This window comes from Chiloscyllium plagiosum, unplaced genomic scaffold (genome assembly GCF_037043375.1).
Source record: "Chiloscyllium plagiosum isolate Xiang-an unplaced genomic scaffold, Cpla_swu_hap1 HiC_scaffold_2, whole genome shotgun sequence".
Taxonomy (NCBI): Eukaryota; Metazoa; Chordata; class Chondrichthyes; order Orectolobiformes; family Hemiscylliidae; genus Chiloscyllium; species Chiloscyllium plagiosum.
Window position 1 is genome coordinate 6,875,898 of NW_028270140.1, and position 16,896 is coordinate 6,892,793.

The window sequence follows — 16,896 nt, forward strand, 5'->3', positions numbered from 1 at the left end:
TGAGCCTCCAGAGTGATCCCTATCACCCGATATCCACAATGCTGTCAACCTCATGAATGCTTCAGTGACTTCAGCTGTTGCTCCAGCTCTGAAAACATGGGCTTGCAGGAGCTGTAGCTGGAGACATTTCCTGCACACATTTTTGTCCTGGGCACTAGAACTGTGGAGTGTGGTGATGGAAAAGTACAGCTGGTTAGCCAGCATCTGAGGAGCAGGAGAATCAACGTTTCAGGCATAAGCCCTTCATCAGGAATGCCAGAATTGCTCATTCCTGATGAAGGGCTTATGCCTGAAACGTCGATTCTCCTGCTTCTCGGATGTTGCCTGACCGGCTGTGCTTTTCCAGCACCACACTCTCTTTAACTCTGATCTCCAGCATCTGCGGTCCTCACTTTCTCCCACTAGAACTATACCCAAATTCCCACAAAGCAGGAAGAGCACATCATGGCCTTGAGCTCTTCTTGCATTTCTTATTACTTTAAACTAAACCCTGAGGTTACCCTTAAAATCAGATAATATTTATTCCCATGTAGGCTTTCTTCTCTAGTCCTCTGCGTTATTGTCCTTACAAACTATAAACCCAAAATAGAACCTTGAAAACTTGTAGCAATTAAATATAGTATAAAATACTCATAACCTTATGTATCCAGTCAGCTGTTTCCTCTTGCTCCATTTCATTTTTTGAATCCTGACATAATCTCTGGAGCCCTGCCTCTGGATTCATCGAAGGTTTAATGCACACCACACCTACTGCTGTTCTAACTGAGCTTTATCTGGGCCTCACTTCTCAAGTTTTTATCAGATGCTTTGCCACTACCATGGTTCATTGTGTCCTGTTGTTACAAAATTCATGGATATTTTTGAGTTCTTGGTGATGCAATGTTTCTTTGATTTATGTATTCCCATGTCTAGCTTCATTTGGTTTTTTTTCCAAGATGGATATTCTGCAGACGACTTTCATCCCATAGTGTAAAATTTTCCAAAAAGTTTAAATCAAACAGGAAATAAAGATCTGAGTGACTCTTTTCAATCATTTTAATAGCATTTTTTTAGCTCGGACTTCATAGTTTCATAGGTCTGCTTCAGCCCAGTCAAGAAACTTTGCTACCATCTTAAGTCAGCATTTTTCCTTTTTCAAACCACTTTAGCACATGAATAATCCCAAGTATTAAAAGCTGTTGATGGAAATCAAAAATGATAATGATAAAAACAGATTATCGTAGCTTACCTGGACGAGTGCATATCCAACGACCCAGAAGAATTTTGTTACCATCAAGGAGGTGATGCTGTCAAGCTAATATCACTGAAATAGTAATCTAAGCTAATAGAGTCAGAGTGTCAGAGAGTCATACAGCATAGAACAGACTTTTTGGTCCACCCAGTCCATGCTGAACTTAATCCCAACCTAAACTAGTCCCACCTGCCTGCCTGCCCATATCCCTCCAAACCTTTCCTATTCATGTACCTATCCAGATCTCTTTTGAACATTGTAATTGTACCCATATCCACCACTTCCTTTGGAAATTCATTCCACGTGCTCTGTTTTTTTAAAAAAAAGTTGTCTTTTTAAAATCTCTCTCCTCTCACCTTAATGTGCTCCCTCGTCTTGAAATCCCCCATCCCAGGGAAAAGACAACTACCATTAACTCAATGTTCTAGAGGCACTCTTTTTAATTCTATTATGGCAGATGATGAAATTTGAAATCAGTAAAAAAAAATTGGAATTAAAAGCTGTTTTAATGGTGACCATATGACCACTTGATTGTTGTAAAAAAAAAACTACTGGTCACTAATGTCCTTTATAGATGGAAATCTACCATTCTCTGTTCTGGCCAGTGTGTGACACTAGACCCACATCAGTATGGTTGATTCTTAATTGCCCTTTGGACAATTAGGGATAAGAGGAAATATTAGCCAGAGCACATTCACCTCCTAAATGAATGAATAGATGCAAATCCCTAGTTCCACATACCACCTTCAACATTCACACCCTCCACCAGGAGCGCACAGTGGCTGTAGTGTGTGCCATACACAAGTTACAGTATAGTAACACATCAAGGCTACTTCCACAGCACCTTTCCAAACCAGTGACCTGTACTACCTAGAAAAAAGGGCATAAAAACATAGCACGTGCAATTTGCCCCCAGCCCACAACCCACCCTAATTTGGGAAGTCCCTTCCTAAATACTGAGAGCGTAACCATGCTAAATGGACTGCAATGGTTTAAGAATGCAGCTCACTACCACTGCCTTAGTGGCGATTCGGGACAAGGAACAAAGGTTGGCCTTGCCATTAATGCTTTTAGAGTAATAGAGCCATTCAGTACAGAAGAAGCCCTTTGACTCATCGAGTCTGCACTGACAAAAAAGCCCATCACCCATCTGTACTCATCCCATTTTACTGCACTGCGCCCAAGTTATAACATTTTAAATGCTCGTCCACATTCTAGAATGTTGAGAGGTTTCCCAGCACTATTACCCTCCCAGACAATGTGTCCCAGATTCCCAGCACCTTCTGGGTGGAAAAACATTTTCTCCAATCCCTTCTTGCCCTTAACTTTAAAATTATGCTCCTTCTTATGGACCCTTCAAATATGGGAAGCAGCTGCTTCCTATCCACCTTATCCATGTCCCTCACAACGTTAAAAACCACGATCAGGTCTGTCCTTGGCCCTCTCCACCATTAACAAAAAGCAACCTGAACCTGTCCAGCCTCTCTTCATAACTAAACTGCTTCGACCCAGGAAACATCCTAGTGAATGTCCTGTGCACCCCCGCCAGTTCAATCATGTCCTTTCTATAGTGTAACCAGACTCTATGAAAAAAATTACCTTTAATTAGCTTTATATGATCCCTCTATTGGGGTACTTAAAACTGTCTGTAATACTCCGGTCATTTACAGTTATTTTGTTAAGAAAAAGAATTGAGCATTACCTTATTGAATTGACAACCTAGTTTATGTGCTCAAGTTCTGGAGTAATACTTGAATATAATCTTGTGACTTGGGTCAAATTGGGCCAAACTGACATTTGTTGGGTAATCAAAAGTTCCTCCACTTCAACTGCTTTTTAGATCCTAATTGATGACATAATCAAAATAAAGCAATTTTGCATCGTAAGTATGTAGGATTTTATATATTTTTTTAAATGTGTTTTATGGAGAATAAATTTGGGATTTTTGATGTCCACTGCATTGGTTCTGACCTGAAACTAAATGATTTGAAGCTGAATAGTAGAGTTGCATGGAATTGAATTCTTGGCAAATAGTGGATATTCAGGTAATGTTGGCTGAATCTAGAGCCTATGCAAATCAATTTTTAAAACCCGTGATTGTACTTTGTACAGATAATTCAGACAAAATTAAGTTCCACTTGTTTCTTCTTTCATGTTTTCTTTCAGAGAGTCCAGATTCCATACAATGATGTTTCTTGCATTTTTTTTCTTTTAGTCTGTAGTCTGTCAGCTGGAAAATTTGGCACATTACTCAGTGGTTCTTGGGATACAACCTCTAAAGTCTGGCTAAATGAGAAATGTTTGATGACTTTACAGGTATATCTTATTTTCAGTCCTTGAAACTAAATAAATGTGTATTCTCTTGCTGTGAAATCATTCGAAGTGTCTCTTGCTTTAGGGTCATACAGCAGCAGTGTGGGCAGTAAAAATATTACCTGAACAAGGTTTTATGCTGACGGGATCTGCTGACAAAACAATTAAGATGTGGAAAGCAGGCCGATGTGAGCAGACTTTTACAGGTATGCCTGTGTTTACGTTGGACAAGTGCAATTCTTAATTCCCTGCATATTCTGTGAAATAAAGTTAATGTTACTAATTGGCTCTCAATTCTTGTAAATTCATAGCATAATCCACTGTTGTTTAAAATAACTTCTTGGAGAAAGTGAGGATTGCAGATGCTGGAGATCAGAGCTGAAACATGTGTTGCTGGAAAAGTGCAGCAGGTCAGGCAGCATCCAAGGAGCAGGAGAATCGAAGTTTCGGGCATAAGCCCTTCTTCAGGAATGAGGAACGTGTGCCAAGCAGGCTAAGATAAAAGGTAGGGAGGAGGGACTTGGGGGAGGGGCGTTGGGAATGCGATAGGTGGAAGGAGGTTAAGGTGAGGGTAATAGGCCGGAGAGGGGATGGGGGTGGAGAGGTCGGGAAGAAGATTGCAGGTCAAGAAGGCGGTGCTGAGTCCGAGGGTTGGGACTGAGATAAGATGGGGGGAGGGGAAAGAGGAAGCTGGAGAAATCTGCATTCATCCCTTGTGGTTGGAGGGTTCCTAGGCGGAAGATGAGGCACTCTTCCTGCACCCGATGTGGCCTCCTCTACGTTGGGGAGACAGGCCGCCTTCTTGTGGAACGTTTCAGAGAACACCTCTGGGACACCCGCACCAACCAACCCAACCGCCCCGTGGCTGAACACTTTAACTCCCCCTCCCACTCCGCCAAGGACATGCAGGTCCTTGGCCTCCTCCGTCGCCAGACCATGGCAACACGACGCCTGGAGGAAGAGCACCTCATCTTGCGCCGAGGAACCCTCCAACCACAAGGGATGTGCAGATTTCTCCAGCTTCCTCATTTCCCCTCCCCCCCACCTTATCTCAGTCCCAACCCTCAGACTCAGCACCGCCTTCTTGACCTGCAATCATCTTCTCAACCTCTCCGTCCCCACCCCCCTCTCCAGCCTATCACCCTCACCTTAACCTCCTTCCACCCTATCACATTCCCAACGCCCCTCCCTCAAGTCCCTCCTCCCTACCTTTTATCTTAGCCTGCTTGGCACACCTTCCTCATTCCTGAAGAAGGGCTTATGCCCGCAATGCCAATTCTCCTGCTCCTTGGATGCTGCCTGACCTGCTGCGCTTTTCCAGCAACACATTTTTCAGCTAAAATAACTTCTTGTCTACTGAAAATAGTGTCTTTTAAGCACTTTTAAGCTAGCATTATTAAAAGAATACCTCGGCAACAAAAGCTGAAGACAATAGCTGTATGTCGTAAATCAGAGACTTGGATCCTCTTTTTTAAGTTTGAGGAAGATACAGGAAAATGCACAGCACCTTTGGGCCATACAGCCAAGAACTCCACTAAGTTAATTGATCTTAGACATGATGCAAGTGCATGTATTGCAATCCTAACACATTATGTGCAATGCTTTTCTCTCAACTGGAAGCGAAAAGATTTTTTGAAAATTTGGCATTAAATCATTCCATGAATGGATAGCAGGATACTTGAATGGAACATCCATCGACTAGTTAGGTCGAATGTCCTGGTTTTGTAGCGTTTATTTATGTGCCATTACTTACAAGAATGCTGCACCCACACTTAATTTAAAAAGTACAACCCCAAAATGTTTATTTTGATTTTTGTTACCTTGTTCACATTTTTTTAAAAAAAGAGATTTTTGGACTTTAGTGAGTGAAAAATGGAAAATGTATAAATAATGTTGTCATTTTATATTAACTTTGACCATTTTTAGGTCATAACGACTGTGTTAGAGGACTGGCCATTTTGAATGAATTAGAGTTCCTGTCTTGCAGCAATGATGCCACTGTTCGTCGATGGCAAATCACCGGGCAGTGTTTGCACATTTATTATGGGCATACAAATTATATTTATTGTCTATCAGTCTTCCCAAATGGAGAAGGTAAGTTATTTTTTAAAGAAACGTAACTATATAGCAGCCCTCATTTCTGGTAATTAAGTTTAACTGATCAGACTGCAAGTATTTGTATTCATGGAGTTGCTACCAACTCCATGCTAAATATGACCAGTTGAATTTGTGCCAAGAATCTTGCTGTTCATTTTACCCATTCTTGATTCTAAAATTACAAATATAGCTTTGAAACTAACAATGTTCTTTGGGTACAGATGTGTGCACTTGAATGTGTATGTGATGTAACTGTCGTTACGTTTGGGGAGAGAGAGTCTTATGCCATCAGAGAAAGCATACAAGCAAAGAGTTTCAGGAGTAGAACCTGATGCTGTATAGCCAGGGAAGTTTACTTTAAGCAGCCTCTTTAAGTATTGGCTATACTCTATTGGTAAAATCCTGTTATAATGATTGACTTCCTCAAATTTAGGACTAAATGCACATTTCCTTGTATAGACTGTGCAATAGATTAGATTAGACTATAGTGTGGAAACAGGCCCTTCGGCCCAACAAGTCCACACCGACCCGCCAAAGCGCAACCCACCCATACCCCTACATTTACCCCTTACCTAACACTACGGGCAATTTAGCATGGCCAATTCACCTGACCTGCACATCTTTGGACTGTGGGAGGAAACCGGAGCACCCGGAGGAAACCCACGCAGACACGGGGAGAACGTGCAAACTCCACACAGTCAGTCGCCTGAGGTGGGAATTGAACCCGGGTCTCCGGCGCTGTGAGGCAGCAGTGCTAACCACTGTGCCACCGTGCCACCCAAAATAGTTTTGTCCTGTTAACTTGAAGTAATTTAACTCTAGGTACAGGGCGTTTCCATTTATTGACTCAATTCCAATTTTAAACCAGTTCAGTATTGACGCTATGAAAATTAAAAATGTTTCCATTCTTGTGACCCCAATAATTTCTACAAAGTTCAGGAGTAGGGATGTAGCTGTGCTTTAGGGGCAGCTTGTAGATTAGTTTGGAAATTGGGTGGAAGGGTTGACCAAAAGTTCTTTTTACTTAGTTAAAGAAAATTGACCATAATTGGCAGTGTATGAAAAGCTATTTTTCTTCAGCACGTGTCTGTAAATTAGTTTGATTGGACTTTTACTGAAAACAGCTGTGAATGAGTCTTATATATGATATACACTTCCTAACACGACTATAACCTTAAAGTGTCACTTTTTCGAGTCAAACTTTTTACAGAGGAACTTCGATTATCTGGCATTTAATTATCCAAATATCGTATTATCTGGCAAGATCGCAAGGTCCCGATGCTTGGCTAAACTGTTATCCTACATTTGATTATCCAGCATTTAATTAACCGAATGAAGTACTCCCTGCCCCTGTCCTTTGGATAATCGAGGTTCCTCTGTATTCTGTATGTGATATTTTGTAATAGCTCATCATATGTTAATAGGCTGTGGCTGCATGCCACTGACCATTAAGTGTTCTGGTGGGCAAAAGCAATGTCAAGATGGCACCAAGCTGCTGCTTCTGTTTCTTGGGAGCTCAAAAGGTGGAATTGCAAGTGTGTTGGATGACTAAGAGCAATTTAAACCTCATTAATTTTAAGCTGATACAAAGGCATCATTAATGTAGTGACATTGTATTTCTGCTTTAAAACAAAAATGGAAATGCATATAATGTATGGAACTTCATATATTTAAGCATATTTTATGCAGTGCTGAAGATGTTTAAGAGTTGTTGTTTCAGGAAGAATAGCAAAACAGTATTTAAATGAAGGAAAAAAACTGCAAGATTCTGATAGACAGGAATCACAAAATTGTAATTGGATACAAGTGATTAGGAAAACACATAGAATGCTGTTGTTTCTTGCAAGGGGAATTGAGAATAAAAATAGCTAAGTGCTGTGACAGCTGAACAGGGTTGTAGTAAGACCTCAGAGTTGCTGATTTATAGTCGACTTGTTGTTTCAGCTCAATCTTTTTCAGTATAAAACATAGTTTTTAATGATAGCTTTTTGCAGATACTTTTCTTGAATTGTCATTGTGCATTGGCTTCTTTCTTCCCTTCAGATTTTGTTACTACTGGTGAGGATCGATCCTTAAGGATTTGGAAGCGTGGAGAATGTACTCAAACAATCAGGCTTCCAGCTCAATCCATCTGGTCCTGCTGCGTACTGGATAATGGTGATATAGTTGTGGGATCAAGGTAAAATTGCTGTACAGCTGCAGAATCTCATTATTTATAGTTTTATTATACAACTTAGTCCTTCAAAGCTCGATTCATTGGAATGTTGAAATTAAAAATTCAAAATTGGTCTTTGTTTTGGGACCAAGAATATATCTTGCTGATATTCTATCAAACTCTCTCCCTCTCCTTAGCCATTGTCTTTATTGCTGCTGGATTATATTGCAAACAATAGTTCAGGATGTCGCTGCTTCAGGCAGCAGATGTACAGAGTTGGCAATTCCAACTTATTTGAATGTCCAGATGGTTGCAGTGAAATGAGCTAAATTGAACATTATTCCCTGTCAAAAGTTCTTCGACAATTATTTGAATCCAAAATCTTTAAATCATTTTAAGTTTGGCATTATGCTTCTACCACCATCATTTTCTTCTACAATATGAACCGTTTTTAAATTCTGTACTTATTCTTTGCATATAACCAGTGATGGATTGATGATTACAAGATCTTTTATTTCCTTGCTGTTGCCAGCTGCATTTCAAATTAATTATACCTGAACCATTTATACCTAAATTAGCCCATTTCCTAATCTAATAGATTTCTGGGCATAAAGAAAAGCTGTCCAAAGTAGCAAAGACGTATTTCCAAGTTCCATTTTTTTTTCTGATTCTGCACACCCATTTCTTGATCAAGCACTCTTTGTATTCCTTAGTTTCTCTCTCTTCTCTCCTCCCCTCAAAATGTTGGCTATTTTCTGATTTTTTTTGTAGCTATTGCACTTCATGCTGTCTAAGAGACCACTACTTTGTGTTATAACTTACAGTTCGTGTTCATTGCAAAAAAATCCATTCCTATAAGAGACCAAGTCTCCAAGTAATTAAGATTTGAATTTTATACCGTGAATTAGATTAACAAAGAAATCACCATTATACTTGAATTCTGATATAATACACTAGAAACCACGTGGGATGACTATCACACCCTCTTAATTTTGTAATACAATGATGCTAGTAAGGCAACTCACTGCATTCAAACTAAAACTTAGACTTACTGAGAACTGAGATCATTCTGCAAAGGCAGTGAAGCCAAGAAAAGTGCTGATGACTTCAGATACTCAGGAAGCAATGGATGAACTTCATTCCATCCATATTTTAAAATATTTTGAGTATTTTTAATGTCGCTTTATTTGTAAGACATTTAGAAAGAGGATCTTTGGAACAAAGGCTATAAAGAGGCACAATTTCTAAAGTATCCCTTGGAATCCAAGTACCTGTTACAGAAACTGAGCTTGACTTTGCACTTGTGTATTTTAAAAAATATTGACTGGTCTCTCAAAAATAATGTTTTAATCTGAAAATTTTAGTGGCAATTTATTTTTGCCAACCAACTATCATGCTAGACAAGTAGGTTTTTGTACAAATAACTTAAAAGTGTAATTGCAAATCCTGGGAAAAATTTAGTCATTAATTGAGCTACACCTAACTTGCTTTTGGATAAATTTGGACAATTTCATTTCGATAAACTCTGCTGTCTTTATCCAAACTTGCACTGAGTCATCCATCACTGCTGCCTTTGCTGGTCTACATTGACTCCTAGTTAAACCATGCCTCAGTTTTAAAATTCTCATTTTTGTGTTCAAAAAATCTGGCCTTGCCCCTTGTAACTTCCTACAACCCTTAGGCCTCTACTTTCTTCACATTCTGGCTTCTTGTGTATTCCTCATTTCCTCTACCCTGTTTTTACTTTCAGCCGTTAGGCCTAAGCTCAGGATTTCTGTCACTTTACTCTGCAAACTATCTTTCCTCTTTTTAAGATATATTGCTTCAGTCTTCTGCCCTAATATCTTCCAGGTTAGTGTCATGTTTATATTGCTCTTTGTATCACTTGCAAAAATGTGCCACAGTTATTTACTACATTAAAGGTGCATTTCCAGCAGGGTTTTGACCTCTGATTACCTATGTTGCTTTCTTCATGCTATAGTGATGGCATAATAAGAGTGTTCACTGAGGCTGAAGAGCGAACTGCCACTGCTGAGGAGATCCAAACTTTTGAGAATGAGTTGTCCAGTGCAACTATTGACCCTAAAACTGGAGATTTGGGGGATATAAATATTAATGAGCTTCCAGGAAGGGAACATCTTGATGAACCTGGTATGTTATGTTATTCCGTTTTAACGTAACTGTTTAGCACTAAAGTATAAATTTAGCAGTAAAATTATTATTAAAAATAATTTATAACAATTGACATTGACCAAATAAAAGTTGAAACTGTTATTCACAAAATGCAAAGATTACTTTGTCAAATGCATGTCTGTAGTTTTTTTAAGTATGGAATATTTAGAGGTGCAAATGTTTATCCTATACTGCAGCTTGATAATATATCTTGCAATATTATAGTAATTGACTTTGCAGACTGCAATTAATGGTTATATCTCAAATTTATAATTTTAGTCCTGTTTACCATTTGAGGTATGAAATATCAACATTTTACAACTTGATGCAAAACAGTGTAGCCTCTGGCTCACTGTTTAAAAAAAAACGTAATTTTCAGCAGTTTTGACATAAGGACTTTTGCCTGTAAGAATTGTGTTGGGGTTCATTACTGTATTTGTACAGAATAAACTTTATAAAAAGATGTTTTTCCCAAATGATGAACGGTAATAACTGCAGGACAAAGTTTCACTTGTTGATGCTTTCATGGTAACAAATTAAATATAAATCAAACATTGATTAGCATTCATCAAATGCACTGAACTGAAGAAAAAGCAGTTAAGATGCAATTAAGATGTGTCTTACAATCATTTCCATTGTGTACTGTGTGTCTGGCGAGTGTTTAGCATTACAAGGACAAGTCCAAAGTTAATGCAGGCTCTCTAGGTTCACTTCTCCCTGCCATGCTAGATCAAAGCTTTGTGCTCTTTTATAAGTCAATTTAATCAGCCTGAGTCTTATAGATCAAACTTTGACCAGCAACACGTACCTTGTTGACTTGCTGTTCCTTAACTCTCCAAAAGACTGATCAGTACTGTTTCCTTCCTTCCTTGTTTATTAACATAAAGCAGTCTTTCTCTGCTTCCCTGCACAGTGGTACTTGCTTTGTTGGTCTCCTTCTTCCCCCATATCTCAAAATATAACTTGACAGGCAGAATCTGGAGAATTTAAAATGGGGGACTGTGAAATAGCAGAGACACTAAATGGCAGCTTTGCTATTTCACTGAGGAATATGCCAGAAACCTCCAAGTACTTAAGAAGACAAGGTCTCTGAGGAAGTCATTTCGGACTCAAATTAACTCTATTTCTGTCTCCACAGATTCTGTTAGACCTGCTGCATTTCTCCAGCATTTCCTGTCTTTATTAGGGAAAATGAGGAGTTGAAGGAAATTAATGGGCCTGAAATTTGAAACGTCCCTAGAATGTGATATCCTACAACAGTGTTGAAGGGGCTATCAACATTGGTGATGCCATCATGAGCCAATGCATTGGTGTTCATCATTCAAAATTCTCCAGTTCTTAGAGTCATAGAGATGTACAGCATGGAAACAGACCCTTCGGTTCATCCCGTCCATGCCGACCAAATATCCCAAATCAATCTAGTCCCACCTGCCAGCACCCGGCCCATATCCCTCCAAATCCTTCCTATTCATATACCCATCCAAATGCCTCTTAAATGTTGCAATTGTACCAGCCTCCACCACCTCCTCTGGCAGCTCATTCCATACATGTACCACCCTCTGCGTGAAAAAGTTGCCCCTTAGGTCTCTTTTATATCTTTCCCCTCTCACCCTAAACCTATGCCCACTAGTTCTGGACTCCCCCACCCCAGGGAAAAGACTTTGTCTACTTATCCATGCCCCTCATAATTTTGTAAACCTCAATAAGGGCACACCCTTAGCCTCTGATGCTCCAGGAAAAACAGCCCCAGCATGTTCAGCCTCTCCCTATAGCTCAAATCCTCCAACCCTGGCAACATCCTTGTAAATCTTTTGTGAACCCTTTCAAGTTTCACAACATCTTTCCGATAGGAAGGAGACCAGAATTGCACGCAATATTCCAACAGTGGCCTAACCAATATTCTGGTACAGCCATAACATGATGTCCCAACTCCTGTACCTAATACTCTGACCAATAAGAGAAAGCATACCAAATGCTGCCTTCACTATTCTATCTACCTCTGACTCTACTTTCAAGGAGCTATGAACCTGCACTCCAAAGTCTCTTTATTCAGCAACCTTCTCTAGGACCTTACCATTAAGTCCTGCTAAGATTTGCTTTCCCAAAATGCAGCACCTCACATTTATCTGAATTAAACTCCATCTATCACTTCTCAGCCCATTGGCCCATCTGGTCAAGATCCTGTTGTAATCTGAGATAACCTTCTTCGCTGTCCACTACACCACCAATTTTGGTGTCATCTGCAAACTTACTAACTATACCTCTTATGCTCGTATCCATTTATGTAAAATGACGAAAAGTAGAGGACCCAGCACCAATCCTTGTGGCACTCCACTGGTCACAGGCCTCCAGTCTGAAAAACAACCCTCCTCCACCACCCTCTGTCTTTTACCTTTAAGCCAAAAATCACACAAACACAGGTTATAGTCCAACAGGTTTAATTGGAAGCACACTAGCTTTCGGAGCGACGCTCCTTCATCAGGTGATTGTGGAGGGCTCGATCGTAACACAGAATTTCTCGCAAAAATTTGCAGTGTGATGTAACTGAAATTATACATTAACAGACAATCAATTCTTCAATGTATAATTTCAGTTACATCACACTGCAAATTTTTGCGAGAAATTCTGTGTTACGATCGAGCCCTCCACAATCACCTGATGAAGGAGCGTCGCTCCGAAAGCTAGTATGCTTCCAATTAAACCTGTTGGACTATAACCTGGTGTTGTGTGATTTTTAACTTTGTACACCCCAGTCCAACACCGGCATCTCCGAATCATGACCTTTAAGCCAGTTCTGTCTCCAAATGGCTAGTTCTCCTTGTATTCTGTGAGAGTTTCTGGAATAATTCCTGCAGATTGGAAGCTAGCAAAGTTTGCCGTTCTATTTTAAGAAGGTCGCAAGAGAGAAAACTGGGACTTGCTAGCTTTTCATCAGTAGTATGGAAAGTACTAGAATCTGTTATGAAGAAGATGATAAATGGACAATTGGATAATTATGTGATTAGGAATAGTCAGCACGGCTGTGTGAATGAAAAATAAATAACTTGTGGAGTTTTCTTTCAGGAGGTTACCAACAAAATTTATCTAGTAGCATTGATGGATACAGTATAATGGGTCTTTCAGAAGGCTTTTGATGAGGTTCCCTTCCCTCATGAGATTTTGGTTAGTGAAATGATTTAAACGTGATATACTGGCATGGATTAAGGATTGGCTAATTGGCAGAAAATAGAATACGTAGCTGTTCTCCTGTTGGTTGACTGTGACTTGTGGAATAACACAGTATCAGTTCACAATATATATCGATGATTTGGATATGGGGTCCAAGTTTGTGGATGAAACAAAGCTAAGTGTTTTGTGAAGAAATGTAAAATAATTTGAGGAGGAGTTGGAAAGTGGGCTACAATATGGCAGGTGGAATATAAGGTGGAAAATGTGAGGTTATCTGCTTTGTTTGAAGGAACAGATGTGCAGAGCTTTTCTTAAATGGTAAGAAGTTGGAATAAGTGGATGTGCAGCAGATTTGGTTTTTCTTGTCAATAAATCACTGAAGGTTAATATACAAGTCCTGCAATCTCTTGGGAAGGCTAATGGAATACTAGCCTTTATTGCAAGAGGATTTGAATACAGTAAGGCTCATGTCAATTGTGTAGGAGGTTGGTTATACAGTTCCTAGCATATTGTATGCTGATTTGGTCATCTTACTATATAGAGAAATTAAAATGAAGGTTCACCAGGCATGTTTCTGGGATGGCAGGACTGTCTTTAGTGGAGAGATTGGGCAAACTGGGCCAATGTTCTCTAGATTGTGAAACAATCAGAGGTGATCTTAATGAAACCTATAAACTACTTTGAATGACATTGGAATGTTGATCAGCTACAATTGTGTTAAATAGCAGAACAAGCTTAATGGACTGAATGGTATACTCCTATTCTTATGTTCCTAAAATAAAACAAACCAAGCTATTTATGTATATCAATGGAAAAGGATTTCAAACACACAAGACAAAACAAAGCTCCATCCGCATCTGAACACTATCACTATGCAGTTATTTGCAGTTCAGAAAAACAATTCCTTCCCTATCAAAACAATCGGTGTTACTTGGGCTTCTTTCTATTTCTAGTCCTCTAATCTGTGAGGAGTTTTCACTGACCATTCACTCCACTGAGAACTTAGATTTCTTTAGTCCTTTAATGATCTGTAGTGTTCTAACTAAACATCCCTTGTCCAGAAGTTTTTACAAATTATATCCCTTACACTGAGGTGACTAATTCCTACTGCTGGTCTGAACAAACATGTTTTCTAGGACAAACTATTCTTGCACCTGACTTCAGTCAGGTTGTCTTTGAACTGAATTCAGATGCCTTTTGCTTTTCTTTAAAAGAAAACTTGCTTAATCTAGGCCCGCTAAGTGAATGGTTTAATGTTTTTCTTTTCTCCAGTTGTAAAGCCCCACAGTATAAATGATCATCCATTATCCAGACCTCCAATCACCTCTGACACTTAATTGTTTAAAAACAAAAAGGCTGACCTAATTAATTATTTAAGCCTTCACAGAATTGGACCAAATCCATATGTGCCACTAGGTTAAAATCCAAACTCATTTTAAAAAAAAGCATATATTGCTCAATTTCATCAGTTTCATTAAAAAAAAGTACCACTTAATTACTATTTAAGTTAATATTGGAGTTTGATAAGTGTGCACCATGCAAGAATCTTCCAATAGTTTATTGTATTTTATTACATTGAGTTCGTTTTAAATTTTCGAATAGACAATCTTGACTTTGAAGAAAATGCAACATTAGGGATTTCTTTTTTCTATCGATTTTCATTCCATCATAACAAACCTGTACTCACTCCATTTCTATATTTCTAAAGACAGCAACCTCTGTAGAGTTCAATGTTAGGGATAAAAATCTTTACACGTACACTGGGTTGGCTAGCTTATCATTCTGGTACAGGAGTGGGGAACCTATGGCCTTCCAGGCCATTGTGTGTGGCCTTTTCAATGAATCCAAATTTTGCAGAACAAATCTTTTACTTTTTATTAAAATGTTTTTTCATCCTTTATTATTTTTATTTTAATCTTAAAATGAATGTATTTAAAATACCAGAGAGTAAAAGAAAATTCAACAAAATAATCCTCACAGACTGACCGCCACAATTTAAAAAAATGTGAATTTTGAAGAATATATAATTGAAGTTTCTTGGATGCAGCCTTATTAGATTACAACTAACATAATGCGGCCTTCCAACATGTAAAGGTTCCCCATCTCTGTTCTGGTACCTAAAGCCAGAGAATAAATGTACACAACTTGGCACAAGATAATTTGAAAATTCTGTTGTTTTCTGATCAGTCCAATGCCATCATGTAAGGGCAAATTACACCCAGACAAGAAGTAAGGTTTCAGTTTCATTGTTCAGTGTTTGAACTTGGACATTTTTTGGTTTGTCCTTATTTTCCAGGCACAAGGGAAGGTCAGACACGACTCATCAGAGTTGGAGATTCTGTTCATGCTTATCAGTGGAGTGTTATTGATGGACGATGGGTAAAGATTGGTGATGTGGTGGGCTCATCAGGAGGAACCCAGAAAACCTCAGGCAAAGTTCTTTATGAAGGAAAAGTATGTTTCAGAATGGGAAAGAAATGTAATCTGCACTTGCAGTATTTGTATTGTTACTTTATTTTTATAAAATAGAAAATTCTATGGTCTCAATGACCGTTTTAAAAATTTAATTTGAATCTTCTATCCGACAGCAACAATGTTCTCTCGTGCATTTATTTGGTATATGTGAATATTTAACATTCTCCTTTGAAATCGTTGCTTTGTTATCTGCCAAATAAATCCCATATCAGCCAATTAATATCTTCAGAACAGCTTCCAAACCAATGACCCCTACCACCGAGAAGGACAAAGGCAGCAGATGCACAGAAATGCTGCCAACTGCAAGTTCCTCTCCAAGCCACACGCCATCCTGAGTTGAACCTTTACGGTTGATTCTTCGCTGCTGGGTCTAAATGCTGAAACTCCCTTCCTACCAACACTATGGGTTTACTCACACCATGTGGACTGCTGTCATTTAGGAAGGCGCTTTGCCACTGCCCACATTGTTAGATTAGATTCCCTACAGTGTGGAACCAGGCCCTTCAGCCCAACCAGTCCACACCGACCCTCTGCAGAGTAACCCACCCAGACCCATTTCCCTATAACTAATGCACCTAACACAGACAGTTGCCCAAGGCTGGAATCAAACCTGGAATCCTGGTGCTGTGAGGCAGCAGTGCTAACCACTGAGCCACCGTGCCCTCGTGACAGCAACTAAGGATGATCAGCAAATCTTGTAGTGCTTACATCCTATGAAAACAAAGGAGTAAATCTAAAAATTATCCCAATGAAATAAAAATGAAAATGCAATTGAGTTTTTGCTATCTCAATTTATCTAGTTCCTGGAGCATTCATAATTACTCTGCTAATCTTATAATATTTGGTTACTGCTAACATGTTGCCATTACCTGATTGAAAATGTAGAAAGCAGCCTCAAGGTCCAAGCAACATCCCATTCAGTATCTACAGCAAAATCAGAAATACTTAAAAATTGCTACTTCCTGTAAAGTCTGCCAACTCCTTGTGTATTCTCGTAAAGATCTACAGCCTGCCATAGCATCCCACATGATCATTGTGCATTCCGAAGCCTGTCCTGCCTCTAACACACTTTCTACATCCACATTGATTGAATCCCCATGACAGGTTGCCCCATATCCCCAACCCAACCTCTTCCACGTCTGAGATAACATTGTGCGAACCCAGTATAATCTTGGTCCAACAGATTGATGTGGTTGTTATAGTGTGTGAATGAGGGAGAATGGATATGCTGGTTTGCTTCTTACTTAAGTCAACATAACAGTGAAAAAGAGAACTAAAGTCTTTT

General features: G+C 39.2%; 1 protein-coding gene across 1 annotated transcript in view; it reads left to right on the forward strand.

Annotated features, from left to right (window-relative positions):
* plaa (phospholipase A2-activating protein) overlaps positions 1 to 16,896 on the forward strand; it is a 37,087-nt gene that overhangs the window by 10,907 nt on the left and 9,284 nt on the right. The window contains exons 3-8 of the mRNA XM_043718712.2: positions 3,447 to 3,547; positions 3,630 to 3,750; positions 5,471 to 5,638; positions 7,685 to 7,820; positions 9,778 to 9,947; positions 15,433 to 15,590. Coding sequence (XP_043574647.1) covers positions 3,447 to 3,547; positions 3,630 to 3,750; positions 5,471 to 5,638; positions 7,685 to 7,820; positions 9,778 to 9,947; positions 15,433 to 15,590 — 854 coding nt within the window. The remainder of the gene's footprint in view (positions 1 to 3,446; positions 3,548 to 3,629; positions 3,751 to 5,470; positions 5,639 to 7,684; positions 7,821 to 9,777; positions 9,948 to 15,432; positions 15,591 to 16,896) is intronic.